This window comes from Lycorma delicatula, chromosome 2, assembly GCF_047948215.1.
Source record: "Lycorma delicatula isolate Av1 chromosome 2, ASM4794821v1, whole genome shotgun sequence".
Lineage (NCBI taxonomy): Eukaryota > Metazoa > Arthropoda > Insecta > Hemiptera > Fulgoridae > Lycorma > Lycorma delicatula.
Window position 1 is genome coordinate 146,219,057 of NC_134456.1, and position 18,281 is coordinate 146,237,337.

General features: G+C 29.5%; 1 protein-coding gene across 3 annotated transcripts in view; it reads right to left on the reverse strand.

Moving 5' to 3' along the window:
- Positions 1–16,373: 16,373 nt before the first annotated feature.
- Positions 16,374–18,281, reverse strand: part of LOC142319296 (protein FAM234B) — a 45,675-nt gene continuing 43,767 nt past the window's right edge. For all 3 annotated transcript variants that reach the window (XM_075356402.1, XM_075356403.1, XM_075356405.1), the window contains one exon: positions 16,374–16,978. In XM_075356402.1, the coding sequence (XP_075212517.1) occupies positions 16,779–16,978 (200 nt within the window). In that variant the 3' untranslated portion in view covers positions 16,374–16,778. The remainder of the gene's footprint in view (positions 16,979–18,281) is intronic.

Genomic DNA, 18,281 nt, shown 5'->3' on the forward strand with positions numbered 1-18,281 from the left:
CAGCCAGGCCCTTCCACTGCCCCGCAACCACAAATAATTAATTCTCCAAGAAAAGGGATACTAGTGCTAAGAAAAAACGAAATTGTCAGATACAGATTTAGGCTGGTTATGATGACCTACTTTACCTAATTTTGAAGAGATATGTGGAGTTACGGTACCTTCATATTAAATTTCTACATCCCTAGATGAATTCTCTATTTTTTTACAGAAAATATCGCAAAAATGATCAAACTAGAGACAAATAAATATGAAAAATCCCTTGTAGATAAACTGAATAGAACAATAAATTAAAAATATATAGTGTATGGAGCAATTAGACTGCTGTGAAAATGCATGAAATTTACTTATTTTTTTCAATTACTCTTCACATGTGTTACATGAAAAACCCCAAAATTAGAGATTACTGAGCTACTAATAGTTTTATTTTTACTCTGTTTCCAGGGTCTGTAATGTCCATAGATATATTTAAAGATATTTTATCAAATTTACATATAAATTATAGTCTTTACATACCACGAGATCAATCTAGCCATGATCCACTTCACAAAATTTGACCTTATTTAGATCATTTATTTGTTGCTTTTTCCAATTCATTCTCACCTTATAGAAATCTAACTGTTGATGAAGGTATTTGTGCGTATATAGGATTTGTTTTCGTATATAAAAAATAAACCTGATAAATATGGAATAAAACTGTTCATTGTAAATGATGTAGCAGCAACCCATATACTGAATATCAAGGTGTATAATGGTGCCTTCCTCTTTCAGAGATTACTGCAAAAGTACCTAAATAAAGGTCATTGTGTTTTTATGGATAGATTTTATTCATCTCCCACTTTCTTTGATTTCTTATGGGATAACAAAACTGCTGCTGGTGGCACCTGCATGCCAAGTAGAAGAGAGTTACCAAAAGAAAATGTAATATATAAAAAACTAAAAAAATAAATGAAATCATATTCATGAGAAGAAAACATTTATAGTGTGTAAAATGGAAGGATACAAGAGATGTTATTGTGCTTTTTACAAAACACCAAATGACAACAACTGAAATCATTTTAAAAATGAAAGGGGGAGAAATAATAAAGGCAAAGCCTGCTGCTATATTTGTAAATATAGCATATATAAATATTTGTAAAATATTTACAAAACTGATGTTGGTAGTTTTGATTAGTTTGTTTATTCAAACATAAACAGATGAAGTGGTGGAAAAAATTTTACTTTTTACTATATCTTTGACAAATGCCTATATCTTACATTGTGCCACAAGCCCACCATTTCAAAGGAATAATTAAAGGTCTTGGAGATTTTTTGTTACAAGTAGGCACTGATTTAGCAAAAAAAAGGTGCAGCTTTTCATCAGGCTGAAACTCCCGCTGCAATTACCTCAAACCAACTGTTCGGTTGCCATTTTCCAGACAAAATCTCCACAACTGAGAAGAAAAGTCAACTAACTCAAATCTGCAAAGTATGCTCAGAGAAAATAAAAGCTTCTACAGGCAAGTCTGGGAGAAAAGAAACAAGTTGGTGGTGCCCTGACTGTTCAGTACCACTGTGCTTACCTGCTTGCTTCAAATTGTACCACATTTTTTTCATTGATTATTTATGTAAGAGTACTGAAAAACGAATCAATTTCAAAAATTCGTTACTTGTTTTACATTTATTATAAATTTTTGATTTTTTGTCATTATAAAGTGTGAAATTTTATCTTTTAGACAGTATAAAATGTCATTTGTAGTGATTACAACAATTTTGTATGTTTGTTGACTAGTACTGTGCACCTTTACTGTTTTGTTTTTATGAAATTTGTAGGAGATTTAGATGGCGACTACGTTTTTTGTAAGTATTCTATTACAAATATTTTTATCTTTAATAATAGCTCATTTCTTTCTCATTCAGGTGATATAGCATATAAAGGTTACATATATGCACTAGCTTATTATAATTTTTTTTAGACGCCTCAAAAATGCTCAGGCTTCTAGTCTAGTCATGTTATTAAGGTTTAGGGCTGAAAGTGTTAAACATTTATTGGATGCAGTTGTGGTAAATGGCCCGGAAAATGTAAAAGCTGGCTTTAAAAAATGCAGGATTTGGCATCTAAATAAGGTAGAAGTATTGAAAATGCTTCCAACAGAACCTCAAGAAGATGAGGCAATTGATTCTAGTTTTGTCAAAGTTTTAAAAAGTGTGACATATGAAGGTGCCAGTAATGGAGACAATAAGGGGAAGAAATGAACAAATAAATGTGGCTCCAGGCAAAAGTATTACTGCTGATTATTCAAATTCTTCTGAATCTTCTTCTTCAGTTAGTGTTTATGACAAAGTGTCTGATGTTAATCCATTCTCAGATATGAGTGATGCTAATCATTTATGTGATGAGCTAACAGAAAATAAAGACAATCAACACGATTCTGAGAAAAATAAATTGTCTTCAGATTACCCATACATTATGAAGAAGGAGCACATATATGAAGAAGACTGGTTAGCAGTAAAAATTATTTATGCTACTACCAAAGCTGGTTCATCTCAGCAAAATAATCATTCGTACATAAGACAATTGATTACTAGTTCCCAATCTGGAGAATTTGAAGGAAAATTCCTTTGACTTAAGCCTTCCAGAGAATTTCCTGGATTCATATATGGATATCCAAATGTTAAAGACATCTGCAAGTTCACGTTTAGTCAAGTTATTGGTAAACTCAATCCTCCACATCAGGATAAAAGAGGACTGTTGAAGTTTGATATTAACATCAATGAATTTAAAAATTTCTATCAACCTTCATAAAAACTATTCTGTAGATCCCCATCTTTAAGATATAATTTTTAGTTCAAGAATTTATTTGTATTTACCTATACCTTGTATTACTTATATTAATATTCTTAATTGCTATTAATAAAGAATGGATCAAAGAACAAAAGAAACAAAAAAAGAAAAATGTGTATTTTTAAATTATATAAATAAATATATCTATCAAACAAGGCTGCTTCTATTCACCCAGCTGTGTTATGTATAGGAAAATGCATTCCTAATATTGTCCTCTATTGTCCCCATTGGAGGTTGAATAGACACAGGTAAAAAAAAATTACAACAAAAATTTTTCACTATTTGTACTGTTCTCTGAATCTACAAACCAAGACCCATGTTTTTGATTCTAAACTGAGTCTATAATGTTATTTCTTTCCAAGTTGCTGCTATAAATTGACAAAAGTGTTGCTATTCACCTCATTTTATAGTATCTGAAAGGTGAGGTCTACAAACATCAGCTCAGACCCTTGAACAACTTAAGGATACGATAATGGTATTTACTACTGCTATTCCTTGATATGTGTTGGAGAAAGTAATGCAAAACTTCCAGGAACGTCTTTGAATATGGTTTGCTTGTGACAGCTGCCATTAATTTAAAAATATATGTTAACAAAAATTCATTATATGTGCGTTTTAGAATAAAAAGTTTTTTTCATATCTTTTACTGTTTTTCATTTCTTAACCTGTGAAATATGGTACTTCTTCATTCTGGCAACACTTTGTATATTACTGTAATTTAAAAATACTCTTAATTTAAAAAACAGAATTATTTAACTAATTTTTCTTATTAAACGTGCTGTATTGAAGAAATATAATCCTGAAAGTATTGATAATTAATATTTCTGAAACCATTAACATACTGCATCAAAATTATAAATATAAATTATAAAAATTACATAAGCTTTCAATAGCATTTGTCTCCAATACACTTATAATAATTTTATTAAATGTTTTGTATAAAGCAGTTGTTTTTTAAATCGAATGATATGAATGTTTAGTATAGGTCTTGTTAAATTTGGATCAATAAAAGTATAAAAATTAAATTCTTACACTACGTATTGTTTTTGAAATAAATATATTTCACTTGTACATGATTAAATTTATAAAATATCTTGGCTTTGGCTTCTTTCAGAACAAAGAAAGTAATTATTAAAAATAGATGATGCATTAAACTATAATATTTGTTTGTAAAATTGATCACTTTCCTTGCTGAAGCAGAACATTGAGCATAGAAAAAATGACTCATCTGAGCTTTATTTAAGGCAAGTATTACTGAATTTTTTTTTTAATTGAAAGATAGTTTTACTCCCAGACATGACTATTTTAAATATATTAAAACAATGCAAGTGAGAAGAAAATATATTTGCTGTTTCTTGTATTAGAGTAAGCTATATTATATGACAAATTTGTATTCCACAAAAATAACTGTGTGAAAAAATGTAAGTCAAGGGTTAAGTTTTTAAAGTCAAAATTGTTTTAAATGAAACAAGTTTTGTTGAAGGTTAAAATTGCAAAGAAAATTTGAAAAAATTTATTATGAAGAAAATTTTACATATTACCTGGAAGGAAACACATAATTTAATTCTTATAATTTATTTATAACAGAAGGTTTATTTACACTTTTACATACTTTTCAAGTTAGGAGTGTATGAAACCATATTATTCTACCTTTAGTTTGAACTAATACTTTACAAAGTATTATTAACAACAGTTGTTTGTTTAAAGTATACTTGAACAATAATCCAATATTGGTTTAAAGACTATTTGAACCAGTACTGGCTATTAACAGCATATTAGTGATATCTTTTTATTTTACATTTGTTTTCTTCAATGTAATAAGAACAACTTATCAAAAGCCAATAGTATATGATCCAAGTTAAAGGTTAAAAGAAGAACAGGCAATTTCAGTAATGACCAGCAGCAGTTTATTTCTGTTATTTTTGTAAGCACAGATACAGTGGATTATAATTTGTTTTAATCTTATAAATTTTTTATTGTGTTATAATACCAACAGATACTCTCTTTGAATAATTTCACACCTATGATTTGACAGAAAATTAGATTAAATTGTACTCGCACTAGTATTATCAATAATAATTTTATCAACTTCATAAATTCCAGACATGAAATAAATAGCCATATGATGATTTAGTAGGTATATTGACTAGCACTATGATTAAAGCATGGATGTTTTGATCCTCACTCATTACCAGCACGGGTTAGATGTTGCTGAGAGTTACAAGGTAATCTCCAAATCCTTTTTTCTCAAAACGGATATAGATTGATACATTAAGTGGACAAAATGTATTAAAAAGAAATTAACACCAACATTTTCTGACCATCTATTGGTAATAAAGCACTGCACAACATATTGACAATAAAAGGGTTTTGTTGAATAAGAACTCATTTTTCAGTACTACTGAACAATTCTGGAAAAAGCAAAGTTTTTTTTAATGAAGTCTGAACCTGTTTTGGGTCTTTTCTGTTTTCCACCCGCAATGGTCTTTTTTACGTTACATATTAGTAATTGCTCGTGTTATAATTATATGGTATGTGGAGGTATTTACAGAGAAATTATAAGTGTAATCTAATCAAACTTAACCTATGCTCGCTTGTTAAGGTTAGCAAGCATTGGTTAAGTTTGGTTAGAGTATATTTATAATTATAAGATGAGCAATTACTAATACGTAATGAAAAAAAAATCAATTGTGGGGAAAAACAGAAAAGACTCCCTATTTTTAGGTGCTCTTCAGTATCTGAAGAGAGAAAACAATTTATTGGAGTGTATATTTACACTCTTTATTATATAAAGTGGATGAACATAAAATCAATAATGTGCCCCCCCCCCTCAGACAGTATCTTACCAACATAGAAAGACCACATAATCAGGGGTAAGGGAAGAGGTAGGTCATGAAGATGATGTAAAATGAGAAAAAATTGATCAAAAAGTGGTTGAAGGCCTTACCAGAAACTGAGTATTGACACTTGATTTGTTGGGAGATTAGGTGTCTTTAATATAATGGGAGGGCACATTATTGATTAATGATTTTATGCTGTTTCTTGTAAGGCCTTCAACCACTTCATTTTGATCAATTTTTTTCTCATTTTACAATCCCTTTGTGGGCACATCATCTTTTCTTCATGACCTACCTCTTTCCCTTACCTCTGATTATGTGATCTTTGTATGTTGGTAAGATGCTCTCTGGATTTATGCTAAAGATATGAGGACTTACAGAGTTAAAGTTTAATTGATATTTTGGTGTGATTTAATTAGGGATAATTCTGCCTTTGTACCTTCCAAACTGGACGTTATAGAAAAAGTACAACTCGGGCTGAAATAATTTTCATGTCTTCAAATTTATAATTCTCATAAATTTTTATTTCTAAATCCTATTTATGTGATTCATAAATATACATTCACTAAAAACTGTTCCATTTTGTTTATCAATTTTCTTAAGCTAGAAGAATGGCAAAGATAACTATGATAATTGTTTAATACGTTGCTATTTTAATTAATTATAATAAAGCAAATTAAATTACCATTTACAGATTAGTTTTTAATATATTATTAATTGTTGGGGGCAAATCTAATTAATTCAGGAAAATATTGAAAAAAAAAGACATTACTTGTATCATTAATTTCAGTATTTTATATTTAATTCAAATAATGAGATCATTACAATTGTTTCAGAATGTAAATCAAAGTATTAAAGAAACACAAATGAATCTGTTAAAAACAGATCAAAAAAACTAATATTATTTACAAATTAAATCTAATAAAAACTACATTTAACTAATCATTCTGTTATTCTTACATAAACAAATGTTAAAAAACTTAACAAATTTGTAATCATATTACTTTACAGAACTAAAGGTTACATATAAATAATTACAATTAATATAAAGCAAAACCAGGTTTACAAAAGTAAGATAATAGCATATAGAGCTAATATTGTACAGGATAATGTACATAGTTGATTTTTTAAAGAAATATCTATCACTAACATATAGTATGAAATGATCTGTGATAAAATATCACAGTCTAATTTAATACATATAAAATTGATATCAATATATGTTTTCTGAAAATCTGTAAATGACAATGTCAATGGTTTTAAATGTAACAAAGCTATTTTCATGTACAGTGGAACTCTGATTACTTTTCATGTAGCTTAAATTTACCATAAATCTACTGTTAAAGATTGCTAATACTAGGAAAAGTGTCCAGTTATTCTGCATTCAGCAATGGCAACAAAATAATCAGAGAAAAGATTGATAAAAATGAAATCGACAGTTTGTTGCATCAGTGGTGGAAGGAACTTTAATTCTGGAATTTAAAAAAAATTTACAGATGTTACATATTGAAAATTTTCAATATACTGATAACTGAAATTAAGTTACAGCTCAGCCATTAAAAAAGAATAAGGAACTGAAGCTCAGGCCTCAGTTTCTTATTCTTTTTTTCTAATTTAAACTATTCTTAAGTTCAAAATTCAAATTAACGCAGCATTTTATAGACTTGTATAAAAGATTTAAATGGCAGAAAGGCTCCTGGAATAGATGGAATACCTGTAGAATTACTGCGCAGTGCAGGGGAGGAGGCGATTGATAGATTATACAAACTGGTGTGTAATATTTATGAAAAAGGGGAATTTCCGTCAGACTTCAAAAAAAGTGTTATAGTAATGATACCAAAGAAATCAGGGGCAGATAAATGTGAAGAATACAGAACAATTAGTTTAACTAGTCATGCATCAAAAATCTTAACTAGAATTCTATACAGAAGAATTGAGAGGAGAGTGGAGGAAGTGTTAGGAGAAGACCAATTTGGTTTCAGGAAAAGTATAGGGACAAGGGAAGCAATTTTAGGACTCAGATTAATAGTAGAAGGAAGATTAAAGAAAAACAAACCAACATACTTGGCGTTTATAGACCTAGAAAAGGCATTCGATAACGTAGACTGGAATAAAATGTTCAGCATTTTAAAAAAATTAGGGTTCAAATACAGAGATAGAAGAACAATTGCTAACATGTACAGGAACCAAACAGCAACAGTAGCAATTGAAGAACATAAGAAAGAAGCCATAATAAGAAAGGGAGTCCGACAAGGATGTTCTCTATCTCCGTTACTTTTTAATCTTTACATGGAACTAGCAGTTAATGATGTTAAAGAACAATTTAGATTTGGAGTAACAGTACAAGGTGAAAAGATAAAGATGCTACGATTTGCTGATGATATAGTAATTCCAGCCGAGAATAAAAAGGATTTAGAAGAAACAATGAACGGCATTGATGAAGTCCTACGCAAGAACTATCGCATGAAAATAAACAAGAACAAAACAAAAGTAATGAAATGTAGTAGAAATAACAAAGATGGACCACTGAATGTGAAAATAGGAGGAGAAAAGATTATGGAGGTAGAAGAATTTTGTTATTTGGGAAGTAGAATTACTAAAGATGGACGAAGCAGGAGCGATATAAAATGCTGAATAGCACAAGCTAAACGAGCCTTCAGTAAGAAATATAAGTTGTTTACATCAAAAATTAATTTAAATGTCAGGAAAAGATTTTTGAAAGTGTATGTTTGGAGTGTCGCTTTATATGGAAGTGAAACTTGGACAATTGGAGTATCTGAGAAGAAAAGGTTAGAAGCTTTTGAAATGTGGTGCTATAGGAGAATGTTAAAAATCAGATGGGTGGATACAGTGACAAATGAAGATGTATTGCGGCAAATAGATGAAGAAAGAAGCATTTGGAAAAATATAGTTAAAAGAAGAGACAGACTTATAGGCCACATACTAAGGCATCCTGGAATAGTCGCTTTAATTTTGGAAGGACAGGTAGAAGGGAAAAATTGTGTAGGCAGGCCACGTTTGGAATATGTAAAACAAATTGTTAGGGATGTAGGATGTAGAGGGTATACTGAAATGAAACGACTAGCACTAGATAGGGAATCTTGGATAGCTGCATCAAACCAGTCAAATGACTGAAGACAAAAAAAAATAATATTTTGAATTATGAAGATAAGAACTCAATGACTGGGTAAATGTTGACAATAAAAATCATATTTTCAGAAATTGGAAACTATTTTGGACAATTTTCAAACTGAAAACATTAAAGAAGAAAATGGAACTGCAAATTAAAAATGAGCAATATTACATGAATTAGAGGGATAATTTCTAGCAGCACACAGTAATTTAATTTAACTTTCAAGATAAAAGTATAGTAAGGAACAGCATTATTTTCTAAAGAGCTTCCAGAATACTGAAAGAAAAGCTTACAGACTTTAAAAAGTTATTAATACAGTAAAAAAAGTAAATAAATAAAACAGATAATAATCATACAACTTTTATATTTCTTTTTTACAACTAATACTTAATACTGTTTTAACAGATTTATTACTTAGTATATAATAATAAATAAATTAATGTAAATTGAATGCTTATAATTAAATATTGGATGATGAATCCAAATTGGTCTTATAGTATTAAAGAAATTGTATATTTTACTTATCAGTAGTTAATTAGTGTATCTACCACTCTATCTTCTGTTTATTTATCAACACAAAGGTAAACATGTTTAAAACCTATTATTAATTATTGCCAATGTTCTAATCAGTAGAACTACCATAGTACCTCTCCATCTACATCCCAACCCCATAGGGGAAGACGCCCACCTAGTGTCGTTCCGTTCACCACACCACCCTGTTCCTAGCCTTGTTGGGCTTTAACGGGAACCTCTGTATCTACATCAAAAATACTAATATGCAATAAAATCTATTCTTCCTACTTTGGTTTTTATTTTTTTAACTGCCATTACTTGATATAATAATCAGCCACTAATGTCAATAGTATGAGTAAACTCTGCTTTGCGCTAGTAATTTTGACAATCTACAAGAACCAGTACATTGAATTTGGATTTGGCCATCAGCATTTTACCTTATCCTTTGATTTCTAGTCTGCTGTTCTAAGACATTACAGATCAATCAAATTGTAAGGAGTAACTTTTAACTTAAGCCAGTAATTGTTACTGTTTTACTTTCAAACATTGTAGCTATAAGGAACATATTGTAATAAACTCAGTATAAGGCAATTAGTACAAATATCTATATACAAATGAAACTAAAACATATGATTTAATATTTTGACCCAAAATGGTATTACTTAAAATTCAATAAATATGAAATGCGGCAAAAATTTATTTACATTTATCTGCTTTTGGAACTATGTAAAGTTGTCTTTACATAGACAATGGCATCTTATGCTATTTGAAGATTTATCAACTATTGTAACTTACATTTTTTTCTAGCACTGTAACTTAGACAGTAGGTGAATTGTAAAAATAGAGCTTAAGTAAAGTGCAGATTATAATTTTACTCTTCACCCAGGGTCTTTATTATTTCAATTTCTAAACATTTCAATCTGCTTATTCCCAACATCTGGAACAATTCAAGGAGTAACAACTTGAAAATAATAAAGCATGAAGTGAAGATTAACTCTAAACAGTCAAACTCATATCTAATTAGCCAATACTAGTATACAAAATAAAATTGAATGTAGTTTTCAACTGGCTAGGTTACAGTACAAAGTTGAGCTTTTTAAATTCATTGAACATTCAGTTCTTACCTTAGGAATCTTTTTAAAATATCACATCTTGATGACTCTGTACCAAGAACAGAAGTGAAATAATCCTGAATAAACTATTAAACTACAGTAACTATTATTTGGGATGGTAACTATAAAGTCAGTGGAATGGAAACATTTTTCAATGATGAACAATCTTTCTGTTATCACAAGTTCTAATCAGTTCACTTAATCAATTGACTACTGTACTATGTAAGATGATTTTTTTCCATACAAGGTTACTTTACAGACTTATACAAGCTCTTGTTTCATTTACTAAGCTGTATCTGTCACTACAAATCAGTTCTTAAAGATAGATTTTGACTGAATTAATTATGAAAATTGCCTATAGATGCTAAAAGTATATGGAGTGGTCCATGATTTTTTTCAGAGGTACCTAAATAAAATGGAAATAATCTGAATGTAGTTGCTCTGTTTATATTTATTTGAATGATGTATGTCTACTACTAGCATAAGTCTTTTAGAATATGACCATAATAATAGTTCAAAGTGGTCAGTTCAAACACCACTGCATATCTTAAACAGCTGTGAATTGCCCCACATGTTTTTAAAGACCTACTTAATATTTATTATATCACAGAAATTACATGATTTTATTCTTATGGTTTTAAGTATAGTCATTTATTTATCCTGGGTATGGTCTACAGTGTAACTTCAAAGGACATTAATTCTACTGGATCTGATTGGTACCTAAATATAAACATCATGTATACTACCTTCACTAAGTATTTTAGTTGTTTTCTATGTAGTCGCATTACCTACCATAAGCCTTAGTGTTTCTTCATCTCTTTCCTCTACTTTGTATACTCCTTTCTTTTCCTATCCACAACCAGGGTGGTTGAATTTTTTTTCTAAACAAAGATCTGATAAATAAAATTATGTTTTAATCTGTTGATTTGACAGGATTTAAAAAAAAATTAATTCTTTTCAAACATATATATGAATATAAACCACCAAAACACAGTGATTACTTACCATATTATATATATTTATATGAAACTAGTTCCTGTCGCACCTTCACCTGCGCTATATGATTACTTGCATTTCCTGTAGTGGTCAATCTTTTTATTTTATGTTTTTTTTGTCAAGTAACCGGAAGTAGGTGCAGCCAGTCACACATATAGTAGCAGTGGCTGTGGGTTGGGCCACAGTGCAGTATTTTGTTTTCCACGCCAAAAAAAAAATCAGAATTAAAAATCCCTAAAATGGTTTTTAAATATTTATCTAAATGCATTTGCAAGCTCAAATCTATTGAATATCTTGTTTACTAAAATCGGGGTTGGGAAAATTTACAATCATTGTTCAAATTTTTTTACCTACATCCCCTTTCAAGGTCAGATTTCAAAAGTTTAGAAATTGGTTTATTGACATTGAGATTACACTGACCAAAAATCAGGTTGATTTCTTCATTTGTTACCAAGAGATTAAAAAAATTCAAAAATCAATTTTAAACTCAAAATGAAACTCAAAAATTCTAGACTGGTTTTTAGATATTCATAATCAATCTGTTCAAACCCAGCTCACAGTTCACAATTCATTAAAGTTTGTGCTTCAATCGGCAAATCTCCAGTACTACACTATATATATATATATATATAGTCACGATAGGTCAGGTAGTTTTTTGTTTATCCCAAACAAAAAAAAAACCCTCCCTTTGTAAAATAGGATAGATAGATTAATTTATTTAATTTTATTATTATGTAACATTATTCATTCAACTGTTTTGAATCATTTAGTTCAAACTCTGTTCACAGTTCATCAATTCAATTAATTAAAGTTTTGCTTCAACCAGCACATCCCCACTACTACACACACATATATATATATATATATTTTTTTTTTTTGAGATGAAATATATCCAAAAACCTCAGTTTTACCAAGAAACATGGGTAACAATATTTTAGCGATAGATCAGGTAGTTTTTTGTTTATCTCTAACAAAATATCCTCTTCTTCTTTATACAATAGTATAGATTTAATATTTTTTTCACAATATTAATGTAAAATTTATTAATTATTATGATAAAACTGTAATGACATCTAGTAACATTTTACTTTTTTTTTTTAAGAAAACATAATAGCTAATCAAAGTGAGTTTAGTCCTCATTTATTTATTTGATTTTGTCTGTGTCATCTGTCATTTATAGAATTGTGGTATTCATTTTTCAAAATTAAATAAGCTGAAACTAATTTAAATAAGTTAGATTTGAACTGAATGTTTATTATTTTTTTAATATACAAGAATCTAATGTACAAGTATATAAAAGTAATAACTTTTTCTGAAATGAAAACAACTCAAAGAATATAAATTTATGTTATTAAATTTTTTTAGCTATTCCTGAATACAGACAACTTAAGAGCAGTTCTTAATTCACAGAATTATACTAATGTTATATGCAAGGATATTTTATCAACACACTTCTTAGATATATTTTTATATAACATATAAAATATTATAAAAATATAATTTTTCTTTTATTTATCTAAAAAAAGAATGTAAATGATTATTACTGCCCAAACATCAAATTCATTAAAGATTGTAAACTTAGTCCTAATGAAATTTTATCTTATCAAAATAGTAATAATAATAAAAATTGCTTTCAAAAATAGAAAAAGTTCAATAACATCACAAAAGGAATTGTAAAGAAACTCCATAAAAAATACTATTGATAATCAGAATTTAATAATAATTTAAATATATATACAGATAATAAAAAAAAGAAAAAGGACTAAAACGAATACATCATACTAATCTGTTTTTTAAAAGAAAAAATTTAACTGCATGCATATTTTATTTAGAACAAATTATCGCTAAAAAAGCTCTAATTTTGCATACTTATATTTGAGCTACAATACTGTATGCATAACAGGTAGATGGAACATCAAAAAATGTATCAGTTAACCTAATGTGTTCCAAATGCTAACAACAATCCAGAGGTCTCGGGTTCGAATCCCGGTCAGGCATGGCATTTTCACACACGCTACAAGTCATTCATCTCATCCTCTGAAGAATGCCTAACGGTGGATCCGGAGGTTTAAAAAAAAAAATGCTAACAACAAAAAAACAACTTCATGATGAACATCCTAACCCTGTAAGGAAGACACCTGTCTTGTGAAGCTTCCGGTCGCCACCCCTCCTGTTTATAGCCCTAATGTGCTTTAGTGGGATCGTCTTTCGCCCTCTCATTTTTTACATCTCATAGTAATAAGTCAGGCCTCAGGCCTCGTTGGTATGCCAGTAATGTAAATGCCTTTGTAGACATTTACATCAGTGTTTTATAAACTCTGCTTTTGCCTTCGTTACAGGCCTCATCCAGACATGTTGAATGTCCTACATTGTTGCCCTCTGAACTAGCTAACCAAGTTTGTGGAAATAGAAACCCCGCGCCTAGTTCTACATTTTATAGCGCTAATTTGTGTGTAAATGTCTCATAAATTTGAGGCAAATGAATAATAACATGCCACCAGAAATGTTGTTTGCAACAACAAAATTTATTCCTAGTTCCCTTAGTGAACTCAACTTCAATTCATACCCTTGACATGGTATCATTATGGACTCCGGTCTGGTCTACCAGGGAGAGGTGAACATACCTCTACTTCATGATGAACATCTCAAACAGACAATTAGATTCTAATTCTACGATCGTTTGCTCACTAAAGTTTCTTTGGGAAAACAACATCATCATTTTAAGCCATCACAGAAATTGTTCCAATTTTTTTTTTTAATTTTACCAGTAAATCAAATGGCGCATATTTTTTTTAATAGTCCATGATAATTTTCATTAGTATTCATATTTTTCCATACTAATTCAGTCAGATCCAATTTATAAATTAATGACAGTAATCACAAACGTTAATGATCACATATTTATTATACATGGAAATTCTAAAATACTCTTTCATTTTTATAGTGGTTTAAAATAAATACAATTAATACAACTTTCTAATTTTACGTTGAAATAATTTTTTGTCTAAATATCTTGATCTTCATACAACAACATGGGATATTATTAGTCACTAATATTATATTATCTGGCGAAGCATTAAGGCATTTATTTACATATAATGTGAGAACACTGTTTCCCTAGGGTATTGGGATTGATCAATTTTAATAACCATTTAGTGTAAGTTCATTAATTATTTAAATAAAAGAGGGTAAATCAAATATAAATGGGATTTTTGTTCCTGAGCATCTACAGTTGGTAGGACTGGGCTCGCGCTTCTAGTAAGCTTGGTGGAGTCATTACAAGTGGTGAGAGCTGGCCATTCCACACTCCCAACCAATTCATCAGTAATGCTCACGATGTCGGAACAACAGGCGCACCCCTTCACTACACAATGCATAATTATAAAATTTCTTGTTCATTAAGGAGTTCAAGCGAAGGAAAATTTCCGGAGATTGACTGCTCAGTTCGGGGACTAAACATTGTCAAGGATTCATGTATGTGCCTGGCAAAAAGAGTACAACGAAGTACAAGAACAAGTGGAAAATCAGGAACATGATCGCTGTCCTTGGGCCAGCATTACAGACAAAAACATTCACGTGGTTCAAGACATTCTTACAGATAATTGACGGATGAGAGTATCCGAACAGTTCGAAATAAGTTATGGGAGCTGTCAAGCAATCATCACAAACAACCTACAGTTCTGCAAAATGTATACCAGATGGGTTCCTCGCCTTTTGACTGCAGATCAGAAGTTGAGACATTTGGAGGTCTGCTTTCGCAGACCACCAAGGTCTGCGAAAGCACACCAAAGGTGAAAAGGTGATGCATTTATGAGTTAGATCATCACTTATGACAAAATATGGGTCCACCACTACACTTCCCAGTCGAAAAAAGGCAATATAGAGTGATGGTGGAAAGGGGAGGCAGCACCAGTGAAAGCCAAGACTCGACTGTCTGCTGGCAAGATTCTTTCAATTGTTTTTTTGACCGGTGAGGCATTTTGCTCATTGATTTTTTGCATGAGCAAGCACAATCAATGCTGCTTACTACTGTGAGCTGTTAAATGATGTGAGGGCTGCATATTGCTGCAAAAGATGAGACCAACCGATTCGAGAGGCCATCTTTCTTCACAACAACACCAGGGCCCATTTTGCAGCTCTAATGGTCTCAAACTAGAAGAAATGCACTGGATTCAACTTGATCATCCTCCCTACAGCCTGAACCTATCGCCCTGCAATTTTCATTTGTTTGGACTGCTTAAAGAAGCTCTAGTAGGACAACAATTTGAAAATGACGAGGGCGTGGAGGGATTTGTGCGCAATTGGCTCCTGACGCAACCAGCTTCATTCTATGATGCTGTGATAAATTTAAACCTTCCTTCTTGCTAAGAAAAATGTAGTTCTAAAGCAGGAAACTATGTAGAAAAATAAATTACATTTGCCTTTTATTTTTCAATAAATAAACTTTTTTTAAAAATAAAATCCCATTATATTTGATTTACCGTTGTATTTATGATAATATTCCAAGTTCACATTAAACAGCAAACACAAGTAAGATATTTTTACTCTTAATTCATTTTTGTTTAATGACTTATGAAGAACACAACTTTGTGGTACTTCCATTATTAGTATTAGTTTCTATATCTTATAATGTAGATTTTTTTTAAAACAATAATTTTTTTTAAGCTTTATTCATCTGTCAAAATTAATATGATAAATTTAAGTAACAAGTTAACATTAGATTATGATAATTGTAATTTTTAAACCTGTAAAAATAAAAGTGAACTGATAATTTTAAACCAATTAAACTGACACAATAATTTTTTTTCAAAGAAAATGAAACAGGTTATGACACTATGACAGGTTAAAATGAATGAAATAAAAAAAAAAAATACTATTAGAATTAGATGGTCACTTAAGTTTTATGACCACAGCTAATTAATTATAAGCATTCAAGGACTATAAAGAGGCACAATAAATTACACAAATATCTATTAATTACAAGAAGAATATTTAATTTTAATTACTAAAAACCTATTGGAATACTACTAATTAAATATTTATAACTGTGAAAAAACTAAAATAATTTTAATAGAAAAGACATTTTAAAAATGTTTTGAGTAAAAATTCTTATTCATTTATTCAGTCAGGCAGAACACTTAGTCGAAATTTGTTTTAAGAAAATTAATAAAAATAATATATTCCTTCTTTGGTAACTCAAACTTCAGAACTTTGGTACAATATTTATATTATATTAATAATAATAGACACAAAAATAATACACACAAACAGTAATCACATAATATAAATTAATTGTATGGAAATTATAAACCACAATATTCATAAATGTAATAAAAGCTATTATGAAGAAATCACAGATAATATAATCACTGATGAAGAATTGGCTCATATAATTTGGATAGCTCAGACTGTAAACGTATTACTCGTATTTTAGATTGAAGTTCCCAGTTATTTGATACAGGAGTCAGTGAAGAGATATCTGGTAAAGTTGGATCGATTCTTTTATAAGACACAGAATAAGATATAAGTTCTTGAGAACCATCATTATCCAAATCTACAATCATCACTGAAAAAAAAGTTAATACATCATTATAAAATTAAGTTACTTAAAAAAAAAGCAAACAACTTATTAAAAAACAACCAAGAGAATATAAAATTAGCATACTTCACAAACAACAAAAACAGATTTCAATTCAGTACTGCATCTGATTTGCAACTTGGTATAATTTCAAAGTTTTTAAAAAATAAGTGACTGCAGTTTGTAAAAAATTCAAATAATCTATTTTTGTATAATAACATGTCCTTACAACAGAACTAAATATTATTTTTATTACTTCTGTGAATAAAAAACTTGTTGCCTTTCTTCTAACTGAATGCTCTTGTATTTACTTAACAACTGCAATTTAATGTAGTTTATTTCCCAAAACAGTTTTTGTTGCTAATGTACTTAGTTAACCTTTTGCATAGTTTAAAATGTGGTTATTAATTTATACATTTAATTAAGTTTTTACTGAATAAACTCTAGGATAATTAGAATAATTAAAATATCTTAAGAGCACAAATTTTTTAATGATAAACTTATACAGAGTATATAATACACTTAGGCAGATAAAAGAAAGTAAAAAATCCAAGGATGGACTTCAGAAGAAAACCAATAAATTTTGAAACCAAGATATGCAGGTATATGAAATAAACAGATTTAGAATACAAAAATTTCACATTCAATAAAAAGTATTTATAAAAAAGGAACAAAGGTTACATACAATAAATTAAAAGTGTTACATCAATTATGCAAAATAAATTAACTTATGAGAGTCTTAATACTAAAAGTATAAAAAATTTTAATGTAATAGATTAATTATCAAATACAATTACTACATTTCTTAAATTTAAAGAAAAACAATTTTTTCATTAAAGAAAAACAAACCAACATACTTGGCGTTTATAGACCTAGAAAAGGCATTCGATAACGTAGACTGGAATAAAATGTTCAGCATTTTAAAAAAATTAGGGTTCAAATACAGAGATAGAAGAACAATTGCTAACATGTACAGGAACCAAACAGCAACAGTAACAATTGAAGAACATAAGAAAGAAGCCGTAATAAGAAAGGGAGTCCAACAAGAGTGTTCCCTGTCTACGTTACTTTTTAATCTTTACATGGAACTAGCAGTTAATGATGTTAAAGAACAATTTAGATTCGGAGTAACAGTACAAGGTGAAAAGATAAAGATGCTACGATTTGCTGATATAGTAATTCTAGCCGAGAGTAAAAAGGATTTAGAAGAAACAATGAACGGCATAGATGAAGTCCTACGCAAGAACTATCACATGAAAATAAACAAGAACAAAACAAAAGTAATGAAATG